At 34.6% G+C, this 25,703-nt stretch overlaps 1 protein-coding gene and 1 long non-coding RNA gene across 3 annotated transcripts; one reads left to right on the top strand and one right to left on the bottom strand.

Annotated features, from left to right (window-relative positions):
- Positions 1-1,033: 1,033 nt before the first annotated feature.
- On the top strand, positions 1,034-18,844 carry LOC127164004 (uncharacterized). Its single transcript, XR_007827576.1, has 4 exons — positions 1,034-1,124; positions 9,330-9,478; positions 9,884-10,042; positions 18,712-18,844. It is a non-coding gene; the product is annotated as an uncharacterized LOC127164004 (long non-coding RNA).
- zgc:165507 (uncharacterized protein LOC561188 homolog) lies at positions 10,550-25,703 on the bottom strand. Of its 2 annotated transcripts, none has more exons than XM_051107621.1 (5): positions 25,554-25,703; positions 18,706-18,937; positions 16,465-16,608; positions 14,223-15,020; positions 10,550-12,824 (listed from the first exon to the last, which is right to left on the bottom strand). In XM_051107621.1, exons 2-5 carry the CDS (start codon positions 18,917-18,919, stop codon positions 12,547-12,549), a joined length of 1,434 nt encoding a protein of 477 aa, XP_050963578.1. In that variant the 5' UTR covers positions 18,920-18,937; positions 25,554-25,703; the 3' UTR covers positions 10,550-12,546. The 2 variants fall into 2 exon arrangements, with proteins under 2 accessions (XP_050963578.1, XP_050963577.1); XM_051107620.1 differs by lacking the exon at positions 25,554-25,703 and adding an exon at positions 19,714-20,411.

The raw sequence follows: 25,703 nt of genomic DNA, 5'->3' as shown, positions 1-25,703 counted from the left end.
AAATGCTGAATGAATTTTATTGATTTTATTAATGAATAAATTTTGCTTAAAAGAACAACAAATTATTGGCAATAAGGTCAGAAAAATAATCTTGTTTTTCTGGCCTCAATTTTTTTTTAAAGCTAAATCAATTAATTATTATAATTAATAAAATGATATAATTATCATTTTATTTTTTTATTAGAAAAAATAATTTATAAAAAATAAAAATATATTTACAAATGAATAAAATCACTTAATTTCAACCATCTGTAAAAAACTACAACTTAATATTGATTTCTGAACGTTTAGATATTTAAAATAATAATAATAATAATAAGGACAGAAAAATAATCTTGTTTTTCTGGCCCCAATATTTTTTTAAGCTAAATCAATTAATTATTACAATTAATAAAATAAAATGATAACATTAATTAACATTTTTATGAAAAAATAAAAATATATTTAAAAATGAATAAAATGTAAAATCTGTAAAGAAACTATGACTTAATGTTGATTTATGAGCGTTTCGATATTTGTACTGTTAAACAACAGAAATGCTCGGCGTGAAAGTGTTTTTTGTGTGAGTGCTGTCAGGATTGAGTTGTAGGAGTAAATCCAGATATTTAAGTAACGCTTTTATTAAGATCTGCCACCTGGGGCCGGGACGGTTCAATCGATTGCAATCTGAGCCTCCTGCAATCACGAGGTGCGCAGAAGTGATGAGCAGCGTCAGCGTTGAGTTTCACGGCCGGGTAATGACCCACGGCACACATCACATCCTCACATCCTCACACACCGCTGCATTATCAACTCATCAAACTATTCCAGCTGTGCTTTCGCTCATGCAGCATAAACGTTTCTCGAAAAGGCCACATTAGGATTTAGTCACACGTGACCTTATGTCCATATGAGACGCTGATTTTCTGATGCGTGTTTCTTTGTTCGCATATGCAGATCATGTACATCTTCAGATCTTCTGTACATGTGTTTGCACAACATTAAACACTCGTTCTTGATGCATTCATTGTGATGCTGATGCTGTCTACAGATCATGATCATGAGACGGAGGGGTCAAAGGTCAGAGTCTGATCCTGAGCTGTTGCCATGATGTCAGAAGACTAACCTCAACCAGCAGGTCAAAGGTTAGTTTCAGTAACTTTGCAAGAATCAAATATCTGTATGTTTGTAAATAATTAATTTTTCACCCACTATTTATTTATTTATTTATTCATTCATGCATTCATTCATTTATTCATTTCTTTTTTTATTGTGAATAAGATTTATAAGCATTATTAGCAAGGAAAGTGTTTATTTTCGCTTATTTTATTTAAATGTGTTATTTTATTTTATTTTATTTTAACCTTATTGGTGTGTTCATTCATTTATTTATTTATTTATTTATTCATTCATTCATTCATTCATTCATTCATTCATTTTTTATTGTGAATAAGATTTATAAGCATTGAAGCATTGTTAGCAAGTTTGTTTGTTTATTTTTGTTTATTTTATTTACATGTGTTATTTTATTTTGTTTTATTTTATTTTAAACCTATTGCTGTGTTTGTGATTTATTTATTAATTAATTTATTTTTTATTGTAAATAAGATTTAAAAGAATTATTAGCAAGGAAATTGTTTGTTTAATTTTGTTTATTTTATTTAAATTTATTTTATTTTATTTTAACCTTATTGCTGTGTTTGTGATTATTTATTTATTTATTTATTATGAATAAAATGCAATCTATAAGCATTATTAGAAAGTAAAGTGTTTATATTTGTTTATTTGATTTTGTTTTATTTTAACCCCATTAGCAAATAACTGTGTTTGTGATTATTTATTTATTTATTTATTTTAGTTCATTCTATAAATTTAATTAGCAACATGTTTGTGCTGAGAAGAGCATTTAATGCAAGTATCATTCTAGTAAAATATTGTTTAACTTCACTTAATCAGCCTAATTTAACAAAAAAATAAAAAATAAAAAAAATTATAGGTTCAATCAGGTAGAAACAGCTCTGAAACAGTTTGAGACATACTTGAGAAAGGTTATCTTGGAGGATCTTGCAGAGATCTCACATATGATTCCGTTTCATTTAATGCTAAAGCTGAGGATCTGCGTGACGGCTGAGTTCAGATTGAGCAAATACCAGCGATCGCAGCGAAGCGTTGGTGCGTTTGTGCAAACAGAGCGGCGGCTCGTGACCTTCAGAGACGTGAATGAAGCGTCTTTCTCTGTAAGCACAGCATCAGCTTTCACGCTCTTCCAAACTTCTCTCTCGAGTGACGCTAAACGCCGCCGCCGTCCCTTTAAAGCTCTAGGCTTTCAGAGGCGCTGCTGTCAGTCAAGCGGCGTCTGACGTGTCTGATCGAGAGTCATCCGATACACACTCCAGTCAAAGCTTCACTGACGGATCGAGTGTGTCGAGTGATCGCGAGCGCCTCGTCAAGGGCACCGACACGTGAAAAAAAAATGAACACAGGCCGAGAGGAAATGATGATGTACGCTTTACATTTGAGTTCTGCGATTCTTTCTTTGCACCTCAGTTTGCATCGGCTTTAATGTGCTGCAAACAGTTTTAACGCACATGAAGATCAAGTCAAACGAGGCGTCAGATGACCCGAGCTCAAGTCCATTTCTTCCTGAGCTTCAGACTTCATTAAAGCGCGGACGGATCTGCTGTTCTGTGTGATTAATGGCCGGACGAGAGCCTGAAATGAGATGCATTTTAATAAGGCCTTGAGATTCATTCGAGTTCATGTCATTTTGACTGCTTCGCTCGTCTCCAGTCCCAGAATAGAAAGAAAAAGCCTCTTCCCTGCGGTCTCGGGTAACTTTCATACGTTCTCCTGCTCAAGAATCTACTAGAAATGCAGTTCTTTATTGGCGTTGATGCTTCTTCAAGAATCTTTAACATCCTTGAAAGCTTTCCATTGCACAAAAGATTCTTTGGAGAACCAAAAATTGTTCTTCTATCAGTGCAAAAAGCCCTTTCGTGAGCTTTAGTTCTGAGAGTGAACTAGAAGATCCATCCTCAACTTAAATGAGAAATGAAATAAAAAAAATAAATAAATTAAATTAAATAAAAATGTAATTAAATAAAAAATGAGAAATGTTGCCTTGGCAGATAGATTAAATAAAAAACTGAAATAAATAAATAAATAAATAATAATTAAAAAAGTTTTTTCAATTTTATTTCAGTATATTTTTGTGAGTTTAAGTTTTGAGAATGAACTAGAAGATCCAGTCGTTTTATTTATATTAGTACATCAAGCTAAACTTAAATGAGAAATGAAATAAGAAATTGTAATAAAATAAAAAATGAAATTAAATAAAAATCAGAAATGTTGCCTTGGCAGCTAGATTAAATAAAATATTTAATAATAATAATAATAATACTTAAAAAAAATACATTTTATTTCATATATTTTATGAAATAAAAATATATTATTATATATATTTTATATTTTATGAAATAAAAAATATTTTTTTATTTCATAAAAATATATTTTTTATGCCTTGGCATCTAGATTAAATAAAATATTAAACAAATATATTAATAATAATAATAATAATTCAAAAAGTTTTTTTATATATTTTATTTCAGTATATTTAATGTAATTAAAAAGGTTTAATTTTACATGAATTATTTCAAATATTTTCATTTGTTTGTCACTAACCCGCAGTAAAACAGTTTATTACTTATATATTTAATTATTAAAATAGATTTATAGTGCAAAAGGTTCTTCAGATCATTAAAATGTTGTTGATCATTAAAAATTGTTCTTTTATCAGTGCAAAAAAAGCCCTTTTGTGAGTTTTTTTTTGAAAGTGAACTAGAAGATCCAGTTGTTTTACTTATTTTAGTACATCAAGCTAAACTTAAATGAGAAATTAAATAAAAAATAAATTAAATAAAAAACAAATGAGAAATGTTGCCTTGGCAGTTCAATTAAATAACTATATTTAAAAACAAATAACAATAATATTTTTTAAAAAAGATAATATTTGATCTCAGTATATTTCATGTAATAAAAAAGTGTTTTTATGGTTTAATTTTACATTATCTTAAATATCTTAATTAGTTTGTCACTGACCCTCAGTAAAACAGTTTATTACTTATATATTTAATTATAAAAATAGTTTTATAGTGGAAAAGGAGAACCAAAAATTGTTCTTCTATCAGTGCAAAAAAGCCCTTTTGTGAGCTTTAGTTTTTATGAGAAGAATCAACTCATGAATGAGTCGTGAATGAGATCCAGTTTCTGTATAACTGATCTGAACGGACGGTCAGACGCTGATGTTCTTTATCAGACTGATTTTCTCTGGGCTGGAGGTTAATAGCATGTGAACGTTTCCATTTTCAATTTCTCAAGCAAAGGTGAAGCAGAGAGAGGAATAAAGCTGCGATTGAACCCAGAGGGGCTGAATAACCTCCATATGTGTGTGTGTTCTCCACCTGATCTCTGAACAGCCGTTAAAAGCTGAAGCTCATCTAATATTAACAGCACATGCATTAGAAACTGAAGCTCTCGCTCCATCCGTCCGTCTCCGAGTTCACTTTCAGAAGCTGCGCGTTTATCCGGCAGAAATAACACTCAGCCAAAAATCAGATGAGTTTGTTTCTTCATCAGATTCGTAGAAATGTGTCATTCCATCATCTGCTCACCAATGGATGTGAATGGGTGCCGTCAGAATGAGAGCTGAGAAAAACATCACAATAATCCACAAGTAATCCACACCACTCCAGTCCATCAGTTCACATCTTGAGAAGACAAAAGCTGAAACAAATCCATCATTAAGACGTTTTTAACTAAAATACATTGAGTCCATGATCCGTAACATAACACTTCCTCCACTGAAAAAGGGGTTTGGTCTGAATCAGGAGAGAAATCTGCACAGCTCAAGCACCGTTTACAAGCCAAAACAGCTCTAAACAAACATGTGGCTGGGTTATTGTGATGTTTTTATCATCTGTTTGGACTCTCATTCTGACGGCACCCATTCGCTGCAGAGCATCCGTTGGTGAGCAAGTGATGGAATGACACATTGAGCTATTGCTTTAATAAGATCAGAAGGATGCTGTCGTGGCAGATGTGTCAGTATCAGAGCGATGAGTGATGTTGGCGGGTGATGAGCGTCTATCGGTGTCTGTCATCAGTGTCCGTCTCACTCTCGGCTCTTGTGTTGAGTGTTGGTGGGCAACGTGAGATTCACACACACTTCAGCTCAAACCGCAGCTGATAAGAGCTTCACATCATCACAAACACTTCACTAACCTGACCGGCAGATTCAGTTTCTCACTCAACAATCACTCTGATGTGTTTGAGACGCTTCAATTCAAGTGTCAAGGTGATTTAGCCGTCCTGCAGAAAAATCAATTAGAAGTGTGAGAGTCTGACTAAAATTATGTTGTTATATTAATATCTGAAAACTAGTAAACAACATGCAGGAAAGAGATAAAAATGTTCCTTGAATTTTGAAACATCCAATAAAAATTCCAATAAATTAAATCCAAAATTAAATCCATTGAATAAACATTACATTTCTGAACATATGCATTTTAAATCAGCGTTATTTTAGTATATAAGTATGTTTTCTGCTTTCATGTAAAATTAAAACTTGTAAAAACTTAAAGTTTTAGTATTTTTGTTGTGTGCTTTTGTCATTTTCTTTTCATTTTTTGTTTGTTTGTTTTTAAATGTCTGTTATTCATTTTCATGTCAGTTTTAATTTTACTTATTAATCAAGCTAAAATAAAAAAAATAAATAAATAAAAATGAGAAATGTTGCCTTGGCAGCTAGATTAAATAAAACATTTAAAAAATAAATAAATAAAAGTTTTTATATTTTTTATTTTAGTATATTTAATGTAATAAAAAAGTGTTTTAATATGTTTTACGTTAACTGTCTCAATTTGTTTGGCACTGACCTGCAGTAAAACAGTTTATTACTTGTATATTTATTTAATTATAAAAACAGTTTTATAGTGGAAAAGGTTCTTCAGATCATTAAAATGTTTAATGTTCTTCTATCAGTGCAAAAAAAGCCCTTTTGTGAGTTTTAGTTTTATGAGTGAACTAGAAGGTCCAGTCGTTTTACTTATTTTAGTACATCAAGCTAAACTTAAATGAAAAATGAAATTTAAAATAAAAATTAAATAAAAACGAGAAATGTCGCCTTGGCAGCTAGATTAAATAAAATATATACAAATAGATAATAATAATTCAAAAAGTTTTTTTTTTAATTGTTTAATTTACATTAACTCAAATACATCTCAAATATCTTCATTTGTTCATCACTGCAGTAAAACTGTAATAAGTACTACATTTAGTACTTATGTATTTAATTCTTAAAATAGTTGCCAGAGAAAATATTTCTGATTTTGTTCATGTAAGTGTTTTAATCTCAAAGGTTTTCAAACAGAAAAACATAATTAAAAATAAATCAGCGGTTCTGCAAGCACAAGTAACACTTACAGCATCGATATGATTATGAATTCATAACTATAAGTGAAGCTATAGTCCTCCAGACCTCTATGAATATCATTAAACATGCCTCAATCTATCATCACATTACATGTGAGCAAATAAACACTTTTTTCCTGCTCTACTTTATAGATTTTTGGCGTCAGCAATATTAAAAAGTGCAAAGCGGTTCTAATAACGGCCTCAATTTACATGATTAAACCCTCTGAAAATCACCTTCAGACACAGCTGACGGCTCCGCTCGTCTACATGAACTCCTCATCAGAATTAACCTTCACCAACGGTCAGGAAAGACGTTCGCTGATGACAAAACACCCAAAACCACCTTCTTGCTAAGGATATTTGTCTTGATTTCCGGGATAAATATATACAAACATTCTTAAATCAAGACAGATTTACTGGACGAGCAAAATGACTGAAGATATTAAGTGTTGTTTTTTTGAAAAATGTATCAAAAAGAAGTGTGCTTGAGGTCAATCTGAGGTCAGCGTGTGTTACAGAGGTCAAATTTAGGTCGGAAGTCAGTCTGAGGTCACGTGACGGCAGGTCTCCAGATCTCCATGGCGGCGCAGCATCATCATGTTTATGGATGAGGCCAAACATATTGACTGTGTGGAGGAGAATCAGCTGGAGATCAGCTTCTGTTTCACTGCATTCGCTCAACTGACCAGCAGCTTGACTCTTAAAGTCGTGTCTGGTTTGTGCTTGATGTCGGTTTGTGTTTCTCTCACTTTCATTGAGATGTTTCGATGAGTGTTTTACTCTCTGAAAAGTTATTCCTGAATGAAGTAAGGGCATGAAGGTGTCAAACACAGAAATGAAGGATGAAAGTCACGTCCTCAAATCTGACCAAAAACAAGCTGAATGAGGACAAATCTAAAATAAATAAAGCATGTTTTTGCATGCAGCTAAAGATCGGAAGTGTACAAAATCAGTATCATAAATCAAATCTGTTAATAATATATAAATGCATTTAGGAGAAATGTCTTTGATTTGTTTTGTGATTACATATTTATGAGATTGTTTCCAAATGTTATTCCTCATCAGCTTTGTTGACATAAACGATCACACACACAGATGCTGGAGTTTGTTTTACATTTACTTAACTATATGATTAAAATGTATAAAAAATGCTAAATATATTGGTAGAAAATAGATTTACAGACATACATATTTTAGCAAATATGTTTGCCCTTTTTTATATTAAAAAAACGTTTTATTCACTTGCACCTTTAAGGCATTATACGTATAATCAATGCCAATACAACGGACTAATTAAAGTCTTTTAAAACCGCTTAAACATCTCAGATAGTGTTTTCTCTCTCTCATCGGAAAAACATTCTGTATGGAATGAACAATGCTCTGACACACACACACAGAGAAAGAGAAATCAATATAAGAGCTAAACATCTTCACTGAGGCGCTTTTATTTTGAAGCGGAAGAGCGACTCCTGCTGTTCACTGACGGAACACACACTTCCGCCAAAACACATTTCTCTGGTTCTCTGTTCAGTGAATATGTGTGTCAACACCTTATTTAAGAATCAAATCTGCTGTTTGCAAATCTATCGGAAATATCACATTTTATTCCAAAACAATCAGGAAAATAACAAAACAAGCTGAATTCAGGTAAATTGACCGTATTTTGACCATATGTAGGTTGTTTTTTAACATCTGATTTAACAGTAGTAGGTTAGTCAGTTCTGCTGGTATCGGGAACTATTCACTATAATAATAAACTATGTATTTCTAATAAGATAAATAATATTTGTTGCGTGATGTTACTTTTCCTGCAGCTTACAGCGTTCCGCCAGCAGGTGGCGTCAGATCACTGTCTATGAGCGAGTCATTTGAATCATTTACTCAACCGATTCATTCCGGAACGGATACATCCGGAAGTTTACATTTGAATATGGGGAAAATACAGGCCCGGTTCCAGAACCAAATCACTGAGGGTGCTTCTGAAAATTGTGAGGGTGCTCACAAAAAATATGCATGGAACTGTATGAAAACGGTACCACCAAATAGGACTGAGTAATATAAATCGTCTACACTAGTATCGTAATTGTAGTTTCAACAAATGCCATCTAACATCAAGAATAAATACACTGTGAAGGTTATTACTGCATGCTCATCTAGGAGCAGTTCACATGTCGCGCCTAAAAACGCGTTCTTTCCAAAGCGCTAAGTTACGCTCCCATGGCGTCTGTCGTTACTAGGCAACCATGGCCTACGCTCTCCATGAAGACAAGTTAGTTTCAGCAAATGATAAATGGCTTTCTAGCACTGCCCTGCTACAAAATGTATTTTAAAAATGTCTATCCCTGTACAGCTATGATCAGCTGTTTCACCGTCTTGGCTGAGTTTTCAATGTTGTTTCTATAAAGGATGAAGCTGATTGGTTGGTTCGTGTCACATGACCCGAGGTGCGCTTTTAACAATTCAGCTTGTGTATTTATAAGCTTGTGTGTACGTATTAATTTGGCGAATTTATGTATGTGTGTGCATCTGTCTGCGTGTTCATTAATTTAAAAATTAATACGCTATTAATAATTTTATCTGAGGGTGCTTTTGCTTTTGTTTGGGGGTGCTTAGCACCCTCAAGCACCCCCGTAGAACCGGGCCTGGGAAAATAAGTCTTTGTTTTAAAGACAGACGTTCCACAATACCCAAAACCGACATTAATCTTGAAAAAAATGCAAACTGTGTTCATTTTTGGTAAACATTTTAAATTGTTACATTTTTATATAACTTTATTTCTATATTTTTATATGATTTATTTTGTTTCTGTGATAATAAATCATGTATTTGTAACAAGATAATGAGTATTTCATTATTGCGGTATGTGAATCTTTCTGCAGCTTACATCATCCCGCCAGCAGGTGGCGACAAATCACTGTCTGTGAGCGAGTCATTTGATTCATTGACTCAACCGATTCATTCCGGAACGAAGCACCTGCGTGTTTTGGTCATTCTGCGGTGGATTCGTTTGGAACTGTTTAAAGTTACAGTAAGTTACACAAAATATGACCTTATTGTTTACTAAACTATTAACAACAATATCACACTAGCAGTCGCATATCTGCTGAACTGAATCGTGTATCAGTCTGATTGTAACTGAATCACTAATTCACATGGCTGCCTTTAAACTGTTATTTAATATAATTTAAAAAATATTGTACTTATATGAACTAAATGTAATATACATGTAAATATGGGGGAAATAAGTCTTTGTTTTATTTTAAATACAGAAGTTCAATAATATTTAAAAAACAATGTTAAGCTTAAAAATAAGTGCAAAATGTGTTCATTTTTTGTAAACATTTTAAAGTGTTCTTTGCTTTTATTATTAATAAAACGTATTGTTAATTAGATGAAAATATTTCATTGTTACACTATGTCAATATTTTTGCAGCTCACATCATCCCGCCAACAGGTGGCGACAAATCACTGTCTACGAGCGAGTCATTTGAATCGTTGACTCAACTGATTCGTTTAACCGGAACGAAGCACCTGTGCTTTCTGTTCGGATTCTTTTGGAAATGTTCGCGCTGGAGTGAAAAACGGACGAACTGTAAGTTATATAAACACTATATTAATGTATGTAACAGCAATAGGACACTCGCAGTCACGTGTCTGCTCAAGAGAATCGTGTATCAGTCTGAATCAACAGCGCTGCTTGTGTGATATTGCTGATTGGAGTTTTGTCCTGGAATATTTAACTAGCTGAAGAGAGAGATTGAATTCAGAATCGAGTGCATTTGTTAGCATTAATGCAGTAACACCTGTAACCTTCAGCAATGCACAGATGACCTTTGACCCCTGAATGCCCCACTGAAGGGGTTATTTCAGTGCAAACACATTTTGTGATTTTAATGTTTCATTATGAATCAAATGCACTTTTAAATTAAAATACAAAATATTGAAAAATATTTTCATATAATGAATATTAGCTGCTTGTTTACTTGCTGTTTTTAATTAATTTCTCAGGAACAGGATGAAATTAGTTGGATGTTGCTTAGGGAGTAAGAGAGAGGAGTTGGTGTAATTTGCATAATTTAATTCATGCTGAAGTCAGATCTCAAGGCTTCTTCCAAATATTGTGGTTTAATTGCAAATCTGAGTACATCCAGAACCAAACAACTGAACACAGAATGATTTAATAACATCTGTGTGACATAAGTCACGAGAGGCTAAAGATCGAGTTAAACTCCTTACATTTGTTAGCTAACTTTCTGAACATGACAATTTAAAAAAAAAACAATATTGTCATTAAAATTGATAACAATAATCATAATCATAACTGCATGTATGTGAACGAAGAGTGTGTTGCAGTGGCAGTTTCTGCGTCTCCTGACAAACATGACAACAAATGTTACAAAATATGATACAAAACATAATCATCAATCACATGAACTAATATCATTAGTGGTTTTAGTTATTTACATGCTATAAATAGCGCAACATCTTCATTCCAGCGTTATAATTCATCTGTACTACAGTAAGGATAATAATTTAATGATGCTAATAATATCTCTGGTGCTCATGGACTTAAAAAAGTGAACAAACGTCTCATATAAACACAACATGGGCTTTAACGAAAATAAATGTAATGCAGCTGATGCTTGTTTCTGCCACAGAATAAAACTTTTAAAAAGGTAATTTTGACTTTTTAACCACACAATTCTGACTTTTTTCCTTTCAATTCTGAGAAAAAAAACCTCAGAATTTCAAACTTAAAATTGCGAGAGTTGTTGTGAGATTTAAATTCAAAATTAAGTAAGATTTGAACTCAGATTTTTGAGATATAAACTCAAATAGTCAAATTTAAATTCAGAATTGTGAGATACAAAAAACTCAAATTGGGAGATTTAAACCCAGAATTTTGATATAAACGCAGAATTATGAGACATAAACTAAAATTGCAAGATTTAAGATCAGAATTATGAGATATAAACTCAAATCATCAGATTTAAACTCAGAATTGTGAAATATAAACTCAAATTGTCAAATATGAACTCAGAATTATGAGATATAAACTCAGTTGTGAGATTTACATTCAAAATCGTCAAATTTAAAGTCAGAATTTTGAGATATAAACTCAAATCGTCACATTTGAACTATAAAAGATATATTTGAATTATAAAATATAAAGTCAAATTTAAACTCAGAATTATGAGATAAAACTCAGATTGTCATATTTAAACCCAGAATTTTGATATAAACGCAGAATTATGAGATTATGAGAAATAAACTAAAATGGCGAGATTTAAACAATTGTGAGATTTCAATTAAAAATCGTTAAATTTAAACTCAGAATTTTAAAATATAAACTTAAAACATGTGAACTCAGAATTATGAGATTTAAACTCAAAATTGTGAGAATTAAACTCAGAATTGTGAGCTAAAATGTTGCAATTGCTCTTTTATTTTTTATTTCATGGCAGAAACAGGCTTTCATACATTTCATACAGTACATTTGTTCAATTATTCAGCCTCTGTCCAACTGATTAGTAAATGTACATCATCAAATACATTAAATAGAGTAATATATACACAGTTAGAATAATAGATGCTTACATTTGTATTTAAGGCAATACATCATGAGTCGGAGAGTGTTGTTGACAGCGTCACTCTCGAACTGAGCACAGAGTCACGTCAAACTCAAATACCCTGTGTAAAAATAACCCCCAAAACAGAACTGAACGAGTGTTTGCCCTGAGGACGTCTGGTGGAAATCATATATTGCTTGAAGCTCTAGATTTGGTACTGATCTTCAGAAGTGATTTTGGTCAGGAACGCATTCGTAAGGCCCTAAAACATCACAAACACACCCAGATTTACATTCAGACGCCAAAATGCACTGGAACGAGCTGGACGCCTGGCGTTTGGCCGTCAGATAGAGACGTTTGCTGAACCTGAGCCGCGAGAAAAGACCCATACCAAGCTATAAAGGCCGTCTATATCAAAGTGCGCGTTTATCTCTACAGTTCTGCTGATTTGGCCGTCTAATAAAGCCTCTAAACGTGACCGGTTGGCTTTGGCAGTGTCTTCAGAGTGCACCGATTGCATAGGCGTTCAGATGTTGGTTTCGCGCTGCATGGCGCCGTCTTTGTCCTCGCAGAGCTGCTGCGCCGCTTCGGCGTCCGCGTCCCCGTCCGCTTCCGCGTGGGTCTCCGTCTGCTCCTGCTCCTCGCGGTCGGTGCGTTTGTACACCTCCTCTCGTTTGCGCTCGCGCTCCAGCAGCCGGTAGTTGATGAAGTTGCCGATGAAGAGCCAGATGCTGGACAGGACCACCACGGATCCGCAGCACAGGTACATGTACTTGTAGTTCTTTGTGATGTCCACTAACTTCCCTGCAAATCAATGCCATGCGTTAATTAATCCAGCATCTGACAGGATTACAGACACAATTAGATATGTGCATGTATGAAAGGAATATTATGTAGCACAGAACAAAGGGAAAAGACAATGAAAGAAATGTGAAGCACTGACATTTAGCGAATTTAAGTCATAGTAAGTGTAGTGAAGTTATTTTATTGTAGTATTATTTATTTATTTATTTTTTTAACTTAGCTTTTATTTTTACATTTTCAGTACATTTTAGTAATTTAGTAATGTGCCCTAGTGTTGTTTTACTATCATTAAGATACCATTACAATTTTTTTTCCTTTTAGTAATTTTCAGTATTTTTAATTTTTTGTTTAGTAGTTATATAGTAATATTTTAAACATTTTTTACATTTAAAAATAACAAAAAATTACGTTTTATTGTTTTAGTTTCAGTTAACCTTGATGTGCTTTTGTAATTTCTATTAGTTTTTGTTCTTTTAAATATTATTTAGCTTTAATTTATAAATTTTATTTCAGATTTTAATTTAGTCACTCAATAATTTTCAGCATTTTTAAAAATTTTATTTTATTTTTTTTAGTTTTTAGGTTAAGTTTTTCATCAAATATTCATATTTTATTTTATTTTATTTTATTCCCTGCTAGCAGTGGTCCGATGAGCACTGGATATTTATTTTTTTATTTCAGTTTTAAGTTTTTACATTTTCATTTATTTTTCTTTTAATATTGATAATTTATTTTATCTTATTACCTGTCAGCGGCGGTCTGATGAGCAACGAACATGTATTTTTATTTCAATTTTAATTTTAGTAATTTTTATCATTTATATTTTTTGTTTACACTTTTATGTAATATTCATATTTTTATGTTATCACCTGCCAGTTATTGTCCAATGAGCAATGGACTTTTTTTTTTTTTTTTTTTTTTACATTTATTTTAATTTTAGTAATTTTCAATTTTTAATTTAATATTTATATTTATATTAATATTTTATCTTGTTTTATTATCTGCCAACAGCGGTCTGATGAGTAACAGACGTTTTTATTATTTTTTATTTTATTTTATTTAAGTTTTATTTATTTTTTTACATTTTTATTTAATCCACTGGCAGGTAATATAAAATAAAATATCAATATTAAATGAAAAATTTACCTAAAAAAAGAGTTTTTTATTTTTATTTCAGTTTTTATTTTTAGTCATTTCAATTGTAGTAATTTGCAGTATATGTAAGTGTTTTTTTTTAAGTTGTTTTAATATTAATTGCGCCATTACCTGCCAGCGGCGGCTGATGAGCACTAGATATTTATATTTTATTCGTTATAAATTTTCTTAATTTTTAGTATGTCTAATTTTTGATTGCTTCTCATTTAATATTAATAGTCGTATTTTATGTTGTGTTATTACCTGCCAGCGGCGGCCCGATGAGCACCGGACAGCACTCCACGATGGTGGTGAGCCCCACTGCGCTGGAGAACCTCTGCGCTCCCACCAGATCCATCAGCGTCTCAAACAGGACGGCGCTCACCATGCCGAAGGCGAAGCCGAAGAAGATGGCGTACACCACCATCCCCCTGTAGCTCTCGGCCAGCGGACACAGCAGGTGACACACGCCGTTATACAGCACGGCGAAGCTGAAGAAGTACTGGATGCGAGGCCGGACCCAGCGCGAGTTGGCCAGCAGACCCATGGACGGCCGAGCGAACATGTCCACGAAAGCCAGGATGGACAGCAGGAAGGCCGCCTGATACTCGTCCACGCCGTTGTCTTTGGCGTACGGCGACAGGAAGACGATCGGCGCGAAGAATCCCACGAACATGATGACGTTTCCCGACAGGTAGATGAGGAAGCCGCGGTGCTTGAAGAGCGACAGGTCCAGGTACTTGTTGACCGTCTGCCAGGCCGTGGTCTTCTCCGTCTTGACCGCTGCCGGTTTCTCCTCCAGCGCTTTGGCCGGGTTCGGCGGGGCCACCAGGGGCCTCATGAGCGCGCCGGCCACGCAGCAGTTGAGCAGGAGCCCGCCGAGGATCAGGAAGCTTCCCCTCCATCCGTACTCGTTGATGAGATACTGGTTGAGCGGCGCCAGCGTGCTGAGGAACACGGGACTGCCGGCCATGGCGAAGCCGTTAGCGATGGGACGCTTCTTGTAGAAGTACTTCCCGATCATCGTGAGCGCCGGCTGCAGGTTGAAGGCCAGACCGAAGCCTGTGAGAGGAAACAAGATGGCATTGTGGGATACTGGCTGACTCCAATGAGCTTGTAAGCCTCCTGTTGGGTCAAAATATGTGTGCGTTCATCCATTCGTGTCAAATTAACCCACACTGGTTTCCATGAAATTTGCCAAAATAAACACTATAGTCATGTTTTACATAAAACCTTTATTGTATCTTGATGGAGATTAGAAAATATAAAAAATATGAGAAATTATGAACTCTATATTGTGTTGAAAATAAAATAACGGTACATGATTTGTGTTTGTGGGTCATTTTGACCCTGATGGTCTTCCATGCAATTAGACAAAAATCAACTCTATAGGTGTTTTTTTTAATGTAAAACTTCTACTGTAGCTTTTGGAGACTAAATAATATATTTGTGTTGGATGTCATTTTGACCCCGATGTGTTTCGATATAAATCAGCAAAAAAAAATCAACATTACAAAAAAACACTAAAGAGTCACGTTTTTACATAATACCTCTATTTTAGCTTGTCAGCGACTAAGAAATATTAGGAATTATGAACTCCTATTTTAGTAAATTATTGTTAAAAAAAAAAAAAAGTTACTGTTTTAATGATTTAAATTTGAGTAATTTTCACTAATTCAAAATTTTGTGCGATGAGCACAGGAATTGTTTTATTTTTTTTTTATTAAATGTTTTTTTTAAGTTTTCACTCATTTTTTTATATTTCATTCTATCTTAGCTATTTTAGTATATCAAGTTAAACTTAATGAGAATGAGACGTCGCCTTGGCAAATAGCTAAAAAAGGTTTTAATTTTATTTTTAGTTCACTTTAATAACCCTGATGTGCTTGTTGTAATTTTTATAGGTTTTTTGTTCTTTTAAATATTTAGCTTTAATGTTTATTTCAGTTTTAATTTAGTCACTTTAATTTGAATAATTTTCAGTATTTCTACTTTTTTTCAAGTAGAATTTTTATATCTAATATTCAGATTTTATCTTGTTTTATTAACTGTCAATGGTGGTCTGATGAGCACCAGATTTATTTGTTATTGCAGTTTTAATAATTTTAATTCGAGTAGTTTTTTAGTATTTCTTTAGTTCTTTAGTATAACAAAAACACTAAAGGGTCATGTTTTTATATAAAAACTTAAATTGTAGCATGTTGTAGATTTAGAAAATAAAAATTAAAAAAAAAACTTTGGCTCTTAAAGTTATATTAATATTTTAGTCTTTGAGAACTTAAAATAAAGATTTTCTGTTTCTGACTGTTTTTCAAAGTGTTAATTTTTGGTAAATTGCATGGAAAACAATTAGGGTAAATTTGAGTCACCAAACACATCTGTGCATCACATTTATGACCCCAAGATTTTAAGAAGAAATAACAGTTTAACCCGCATTTCAAGCAGTTTGGAAACCGAATGTGGGTCAGATTGATGCAGTTAAATATATATTTCTCGTCATACTGACCTCCGATGACGCCGATGCAGATGTAGAGCTGCACGACGTTGTTGCAGAAGGAGGCGCTGATCATGCCGATGGCGCACAGAAAGCCGCCCAAGATCATGATGGGACGGCAGCCGTACGTGTTCACCAGAATACTGCTGATGGGACCTGAAACACAAACCCAAAACAGCAACATACTCAGCTCAATACTAATCAACCAGGGTATTACATTAACTAAAATCATAAAAAACATTTTAGTTAACTTTTTTTAAACTGAAATAAAATAAAACACTTTGTTTTAGTAATTTTGTGTTTTGTCATTTTTTGTTTTTTTTAAACATCTATTTAGTTTTTATTAATTAATATTTCAGTTTTAGTTGTTTTATAATATAAAACTAACAAACTACAAATCAAAAAGTTAAATTTTTAAAAAATATATTTTTTTGTATGTAATTCTTTTTTTGTTTTTTGTTTTTGTTAACTGTAATAACCCTGCATCAATGCAGACACTCCACTGCTAATAGATTACACATCCTAGTTAACAAAGAATGAAGTCACATGAAGAGGAAAGTGTGCGTGAAACTGATTCTATTCTAAGGAGTAAATAATAAACAACTATTTCAGTAGTTGTTTTTTTAGCATCATAATCTTTTAAGATGACATTCTGTGAAAGAAGGTCTAAAGAGAGCGTTGTAGATCATCAGGTGTGTGTTTGTAGTTAAAATCAGGTCAGATCGGCTCTTAATTTAGCTTCTTAAAGCGTCTCGGGCTCCTGAGCTGTAGGGCAGATCTCATTAACATGCAGTCACACAGCCTTCCCATGATCCTCAGCGTGAAAGCACACACAATGTCACGGCCCACTCGCTTTAGAGCTGAACAGAAGCTTTGTAGACGGATAGATCTAATAGTGTGTGTGTGTGTGATTCAGTGAAAACAGTGAAAGTGTGCTGTTTTCACCCTGATACAGACACATGCAGGTGCAAACACAGAGTTAAGCACATAAACACAATCATATTCATATCGGACTGTTTAATAAACAAATGATCATGCTTCAGTTCTTATGTTGAAAGTCACACAGCTGTTCAAACATTACAGTTTGGTAAGATGTTTTAATGTTTCTGGAAGAAGACAAAAAAGCTGCATTTATTTGATCATAAACACAGTAAAAAATGTGAAATATTATTAGAATTTAAAACACCTGCTTTCTATGTGAGTACATGTAAAAATGTAATTTATTTCTGTGATGCGCAGCTGAATTTTCAGCATCATTACTCCAGTCTTCAGTGTCACATGATCCTTTAGAAATCATTCTGATATGCTGATTTGCTGCTCAGCAAACATTTTTGATTATTAGCAATGATGAAAACAGATGTGCTGCTTTTTTATTAGTGTTAAAAAGCATTATAAATGTCTTTACTGTCACTCCTTGATGAATAAAAGTAATAAAATCTTGAAAAATGCAGATACAGTGCAGTATTTCTGTGTGTGTGTGTGGTATGGGTTACATGACTGATATCTGTCCTCTATAATGCAGCTCAAGTTCACTGGCCACACACACACACACACACACACTTGTGTGTCTCGAGGGTAAAGTGGATTAGAGTCATTGATCTTGAGCCGAGAGCAAGATGAGAGAAACAACATTCTCTGAGGTGGAATGTTTTACTTCAAGCCTTATAATGCAGATGCATCATGGGACTTTTACTCTCACTAATGATTTCCAGTGTTAAATGTGTGTGTTCTCTAGCATGCTAAGGTCAGATCTGCATATTCATGCTTGTTCACGATAAGACATGCTGATTTAATTTAGTAGAGAGCTGCGTGACGTGCGACGCCGGGTGGTTTGTTCTGGCCGTGTGTTTAATGTTAAACGGAGGGGTTAATTTAATTAACCCAGTAATGAATTTCATTTGATGTGAATTGAAAGTGGTTTGTCAGACATGCTCACATCAACTACAGTGTGATGACACAACCTTTATGTAAACTGTAAAAAAATCTAAAATAGCTGTTTTCTGTGTAAATGTCTGTTAGAATGTAATTTATTTTTGTGATCAAAGCTGAATTTTCAGCATCATTACCCCAGTGTCCATCCGCTCATGAAACATTTCTGATTATGATCAATATTGAAAACATTAATATTTTTGTGGAAACTGATACATTTTATTTTTCAAGATTCACAGATGAATAGAAAGTTCAAAGGAACAGCATTTATTTGAAATAGAAATCTTTTGTAACATTGTAACAAACTCTTTCGAAATGTTTTACCTCCAGCGTACATGACGGCCAACATGATGGAGGAGATCCAGGCCACCTGACTGTACGAGGCGTCGAAGATCCTCTGGATGTCTTTAAAGAACACCGTCGTGGCCTTCGGGAAGGCGTAAGAGAATCCGATGGAGATGAAAGCCCCGCCCACCACAGCCCAGCCCCACCCACCGTCTGGAGGCGGAACGGCTGGCGGTCCGACAGGAGGAGGCATCGTGCACCCTGGATATCACTGCAGGACAGACGGAGACCGGAACACGCCATTAGTCCGAGATGTACAGCTGTCACATTCAACCAATGATGTGAGTGTGGGGCGGGACTATCTGTTCAACTGACCAACGAGAGGCCAGAGGGAGTGTTTAGGAAACCTGTCTGGAAACAGGTGGTTTTTAGTGTAATTCTGTGGAAATGACACTGGATTCTGTTTTTAGTCTCTGGTGGGCAGATAGAGAGAGCAGATATAGCAGCTCTGGGTGGAAGCAGCCTGGAAATGAGTGCTAATTAACACCAAACAGAGATAAAGAGAGTTCAGGAGCCAAAATAAGTGCATAAAACGCCTTTGGTTTTGCTCCATAGCAAATAATACAGAAACAGCCGCACGAAAATGGACGTTTGTTTGTATGGCACATTTCACAGGCATGCATATACACAAACATAGTCAGATGTAAATACCGAATTTGAGAAAAAAGTCCAAATTGCAATTGCAAGAAAAAAATCTAAATAGTGAGCTAAAAAGTCACAATTACCTATTTTATTTTTTATTTCATGGTGGTTGCAAAATGTAAACTCGGAATTGCAACAGAAATCTTAATGACCTTTTTATGTTTTTTTAAACCCATGGCAGAAACAAGCTCCCATAAAAATTTATAATTTTAGTCTAAGTTGTGCAGTGTCTTAATAATCCACTTTTGGCATTTATTTGCATATTAAATTGTGATTGGTCTGCTTTTCCTTTCATGTATTTCATCATTTCATTTACACACAACCAGTGACTAAACCTGGACTCACCTAAATCTCTCACACTCTCCTGCCGCTGCTGATTCTGTTGAGATCTTCACCTTCACATCCAGATCACACAGTGTGTGTGAGATTTAGGAGATCAAAGGCCATTCAGGGTCACTGAGACAACACAAGTGCTCACCATGGCAACAGTGTTTACATCTGTCAGTCACTGACTAATAAAGCCCCGCCTCCGGTTCTCTTCGGGATCCGCCTACTGCTGCTTGAGTTCATGGAAACGTGGGCGGGGCTACGGACGTAACTAAGTCGTTGTTTACAAACCAAACAAAACTGGAGTGATTCTTATCTTGTGGTATTTCAGTTCTGACTCCAAACGTGTCAGAAACACACACTCACACACGCACACACACACACACACAGTGCTCATGTGATGTTAACACCCCTGAACTAAAGCCTTGTGTTAGATAAGCTTTTGTTTTTAGCTGTGCTCTTCAAATCCAAATAACCTTCCTGCAAAGTTATTGTAACCGATATCACTGCATGCTGACATCAATTATTTTACTTCAGTTTCAGCATGCTGCTATGTGACATTATTCACGTTGTGACTACAGCAAACGTGTCGAAAACAAAACTACCTACCGTAAAGTGTGGAAGCCCATTTCTGCCGTGGGATAAAAACTAAATATAACTGTGACTTTTATCAGACAATTCCAACTTTTTTCTTGCAAAATGAAATGACAATTGTGAGATAAGAAAACTCACAACTGAAACAAAAAAGTCAGAATTGTGGGTTAAAAGGTCACAATTAACAACTTTGTTAATAACACAATTTTAAAATCAGAATTCCCAGAAAAAACAGACTTGTGAGATTTAATCTCAGAATTCAGAGAAAAAAAATGAGAATTGCAAAATTTAAACTCAGAATTCCAAGAAAAAAGTCTGAATTCAGAGGGGAAAAAAAATCAGAATTGTGAGATTTTAACTCAGAAAATGTCAGAATTACGAGATTTAAAGTCAGAATTTCAAGAAAAAAATCAGAATTTGAAAATTTAAACTCAGAATTCCAAGAAAAAAAATCTGAATTGTGAGATTTAAAGTCAGAATTCCAAAAAAAAAATAGAATTGTGATATTTAAACGTAAAATTCCAAGGAAAATTTAAGAATTGCGAGAAAATGCACAATTTAATGTCTGAATTCTGATGAAAAAAAATCAGAATTAAGATTTTGTTTAGTCTTGTTTAAAAAGAGAAGCTGAGGCGAGTACACTACTAATGCAGCGATGTGATTGGCTGACGGCAGAGACTCAGGTGACACTGTTACCTGACACCTGGAGACTCGAGCTCACTAAATGAGACGCAATGAGACGTTATGAGAGGTTTGAGGTCTGCATTTTCCTTCAGCTTCAAGGTCGCAATGCGGTTTGAAGCGGCGAGCGCTGCCTCATGAATATTTAATGAGATGGCCTTCCTCCTCTTTAGGCCATGATTTCTTTACAGTTCACATCACGTCTCCATTACTGCTGAACAATTTCAGATGAACACATGTGATCTCAGGGAGTTCTTCTGTGCTGTCTAAAGCACTATTCAGACACAGTCATATTTCATGCACTGCAAAAATCACTTTACACATAAAACAGACCTGACGCAGCCAATCTATTGTGTGTCTCAAGCTGTTTTCAAGGTCTCAGTCTGTCCCGGTTTGACATTTCCAAACTCACAGACTGTGCCGAGGACATTCAGAGTCACGCAAAACCGCTGGAAAACTCCCAGAATTCAGTCAGTCCGGATCACGTCTCAAATGCTGCAGTGTTTCTTCACTTCACTGCTATTAACCCTTAATAGTGCGACCCAGCTAGCAATGTTATTCTAGTACAATATTATAGTTTTTATTAATATTTTAGATCAGCTTTTATATTTTCCGTTTTCATTTTTATTTTTTTTAAAGTTTTAGTAATTTTTTGGCATTTTCAGTAGTTTTTGTTTTATATCTCTATATAGTTTTGATTAAATATTTATTACATCAAGTTAAAATTAAAATGAGAAATGTAAAAAAAAAAATGTGTATATATATATATATAAATATGAAATACCATTTCAGTTCTACTTTAAAATTTCACATTTAATTCAATGTGTTATAACTTTAATATAAATTTCTAAATGAAATGGGTTTTTAGACCTTCTTTTTTTTTTTCAGTGTAGGCTAAAGGTTGAACCCACAAACAGCATCCGATCTCCAGCTGTGAACTAAATTCAACAAACTCGTGAGGAGTAGATTACATCAGCGTGAGACCCTTCTGATCTTCAAAAATATTTATTCATTGTTGCGTTGATCATCAGCTGAACGTACGCTGTTTAAAGCAGGTCTGAATTAGAGGAAATACCTGCTGACTGATCCTAAGGTCACTTTGAAGGTCTGTGTGTTTGAAGGCCAAGAAACCTTAAGTTCAAAAACAAGATCTTGAGTTTCCCACCCAAAGAAAGAGACTTTAAAGAAACAATAGCATAAGGGAGAGAGAAAGTGAGCGCCGCGGGAGGCCACTAACCATGCGGACGTCCGCCACGTCTCCACCTCTGTTGATATTTAACTTCAGAAACATCTGAGATATCAGAACAGAAATGTACATAATGTACACGTACACAAAAGAAAGGAGACGCCACTGGAAACTGATAGTCTGGACAATAACTCACATTAAAAGAGATTTTCTTCTAGTAAAAGCCTATGAAGATACTGTATCATGTCTAATACATGAAACATTATCGTAACTTTGCTGTCACACTCAATCTACTCCATGCCTTCTGTGTGATTGATAGTTTAGAGTTTTTTTATCAAGTAAAGACTCCTCCACCTTCAGCTGGTCTTTTTGCTGTCAGATCTTTTTAGATCAGGTTAACGTAAGAATAACTTTAGTCATATTTCCATTTTTTTTTCCTTCTATGTTCTCATTATAACAGACTATGAGCCATCATTTTTATAATTAGTCCATTTAAAGAATCAATCATTTAAAAAATTAGATTTTTCTGATTATTCACAATTTAAGGTTTACTGGGTCAATTATTCCTGTCATAATCACTCTCGGTCATTATCGTGACCTTTCACCTACTAGTCCTAAATGACCCACATTTGCTGCAAAAAACTGCATTCATTCATGTTTAAAGTGAGAAAAACATACTAATAGCTGTTATATATTCTCTTATGACCATGTTTTGAGCATGTACCGGATCAGTCAGCTGCAGACTAATAATAGTGTGATGTCGGTGTGGTATCATCTGAGACGTTTGTCACGACTTACCTCATGGAAAAAATAACAGCGTACCGTTCCATAAACTAAAGCAAGCATTAATTCTCTAGATGAGAGCGGCTGAATGTCAAACTCACCTGAAAGCGTGTGTGAAAGCATGCATGCTCGTTTCTGCTTAGCGAAACCTTGTGTTTGACCACGTGCAGCCCAGAAACATTGAGGATGGGCGTCTCCGTTAATGCCCAGCGTGATGTTTGAACTTCACAAGTTTTAGTGTGAGTTTTAGGGTGGATTGAGACGCACATGCTCAGTGTGTTTATGTCTGCTAATATCCAACATGTACCCAGCGAACAAAAACACGCCATAAGAACATCCCCGTGGAGTTATGAAAATGTTATTTCTGAATCTTCTCTTTTTTCTTTAATGTTCTAAAAATATAAAGGAACATTACATTTGATCATTTCGTGTTATTGGAATGTTACATTTAAAAAACGTTACTAGAAAATTTCAGTGAAACAATGTATTCATGTTTTTGTGCTAACGTTGTGAAAACATTTTGAAAGAACAGATAACTGAGTGCTTTATTATTAATGTTACTGGAGGAACGTTTGTTTGTAAACCCTCTGACAATGTTTCCTGTTAGTTTGGAAGCCAATGTGGAAACATTGTTTTTAAAACGTCCACATGATTAGAACGTTATTTAAAGGTTACAAAAACGTTTCCAAGAATGTTCAAGTACAAATAACATCATAAGGACGTTTTCTCTCAACGTTATAAGAACGTATATCAAATATGTGACCCTGGACCACAAAACCTTAATAAAAGTCTTAAGTGGCACAGGTATATTTGTCGCAATAGCCAAAAATACATTGTATGCATCAAAATTTTCGATTTTTCTTTTAAGCCAAAAACCATGGGGATGTTAAGTAAAGATCATGTTTCATGAAGATATTTTGTAAATTCTGATTAGTAATACGCATTGCTAAGAACTTCATTTGGACAACTTTAAAGGTGATTTTCTCAATATTTGGATTTTTTTGCACCCTCACATTTGAGATTTTCAAATAGCTGCATCTAAATATTGTCCTGTCCTAACAAACCTTACATTATATAAATCCCAATTTCTAAATTTCTATCAGTTGACCCTTATGACTGGTTTTGTGGTCCAGGCTCACATATTGTTCTATCCTAACAAACCATACATCAATGGAAAGCTTATTTATTCAGCTTTCAGATGGTGTATAAATCTCAATTTTACAAATTTGACCTTTATGACTGGTTTTGTGGTCCAGGGTCACATAATAATAAGAACGTCCCATAAACATTACTTCAAGAATGTTTTGTCGTAACATTCTTATATGTGACCCTGGACCACAAAACCAGTCATAAAGGTCAAATTTTTAAAATTGAGATTTATACACCATCTGAAAGCTGGATAGATAAGTTTTGCATTGATATATGGTTTGCTCTGTAATCTGAGGGTGCAAAAAAATTGAGAAAATCGCCTTTAAAGTTGTCCAAATTAAGTTCTTAGAAATGCATATTACCAATCAAAAATTACTTTTGATATATTTACAGAACATGATCTTTACTTAATATTCTACTGATTTTTGGCATAAAAGAAAAATCAATAACTTTGACCCATACAGTGTATTGTTGGCTATTGCTACAAATATACCCCTGCTACTTATGACTGGTTTTGTGCTCCAGGGTCACATATATCAAACATATGGGTCAAAATTACTGATTTTTGTTTTATGCCAAAAATCGTTCCATGAAGATATTTTTTTAAATTCCTACTGTAAATATATATATACACTTAATTTTTGATTAGTAATATGCAATGTTAAGTACTTAATTTGGACAACTTTAAAGGTGATTTTCTCAATATGTTGATTTTTTTGCATCCTCAGATTCCAGATTTTCAAATAGAGCATCTTGGCCAAATATTGTTCTATCATAGTAAACCACACATCAATGGAAAGCTTATTTATTCAGCTTTCAGATGGTGTATAAATCTCAATTTGGAAAAATTTACCCTTATGACTGGTTTTGTGGTCCAGGGTCGCATATAGCTTTTAAAATGTTGTGAGAACGTTAGCTGGGTAATTACAGTCAAACAGACGTGAGTCAGACGCATCCTTCATGCAGATCACATAATATTATATTGCTGTATCCTGTAATCTGTCAGTGAAGATGATGAACGCGCATGTCGTGTTGAAGCTCATCAGACAGACAGAGGCACCGTCACATGACCCGCCGTGATAATGCAAGTCCACGAGCTGAAGTGACCCAGATCAGCCAAACCCGCTTACAGCATCAAAGCCCGGATAAATATAGAAGCGGGACTCTCTGCGGTTCTGTTCTGTGTTTTGGCCCACGGATTGCTGGGACGGAGCACCGGCCGCAGGCTGATGCGGATTCAGACCGGATGCAACCAGTAAACATTCACTGACATTTATCACGTTATTGTGTTCTGCAGCATTAACTGCGAGTATCTAAATCTACAGCATCCGCACATGATGCACAGCATCATCTGACAGCAGAATGTTGACATTCCCGTGCTATAACGGGACCGTCCCAGCAGCACAAACACACCATCATTATCATCACTATCGTGATACCGTTATAATCTAAAAAGGCTGTTTACCTTCAGGTCCGGTTATCAGTGCCGTCTGTCTCTCTGACCTTCAGCCGCTGCTGCGGAAAGACGCTCCACGCGCGCGTTTGAATCAGTCGCTCTGCGGACGGCGGCGGTGACGTCACGCGCGCTTCGCCGGCGGGCGCGGTTATTACGAGC

This window comes from Labeo rohita, chromosome 4, assembly GCF_022985175.1.
Source record: "Labeo rohita strain BAU-BD-2019 chromosome 4, IGBB_LRoh.1.0, whole genome shotgun sequence".
Lineage (NCBI taxonomy): Eukaryota > Metazoa > Chordata > Actinopteri > Cypriniformes > Cyprinidae > Labeo > Labeo rohita.
This window is presented reverse-complemented; position numbering and strand designations above follow the sequence as displayed.

What these genes read in the sequence shown, in the direction of transcription:
- zgc:165507 (XM_051107621.1), bottom strand. Translation starts at nt 18,919, where the DNA reads ATGCCTCCTCCTGTCGGACCGCCAGCCGTTCCGCCTCCAGACGGTGGG. An exon ending in GGCCGTCATGTACGCTGGAG is followed by an intron (nt 16,609 to 18,705) that starts GTAAAACATTTC and finishes TTTGTGTTTCAG; the next exon opens with GTCCCATCAGCAGTATTCTG. An exon ending in CTGCATCGGCGTCATCGGAG is followed by an intron (nt 15,021 to 16,464) that starts GTCAGTATGACG and finishes TTCCTCTCACAG; the next exon opens with GCTTCGGTCTGGCCTTCAAC.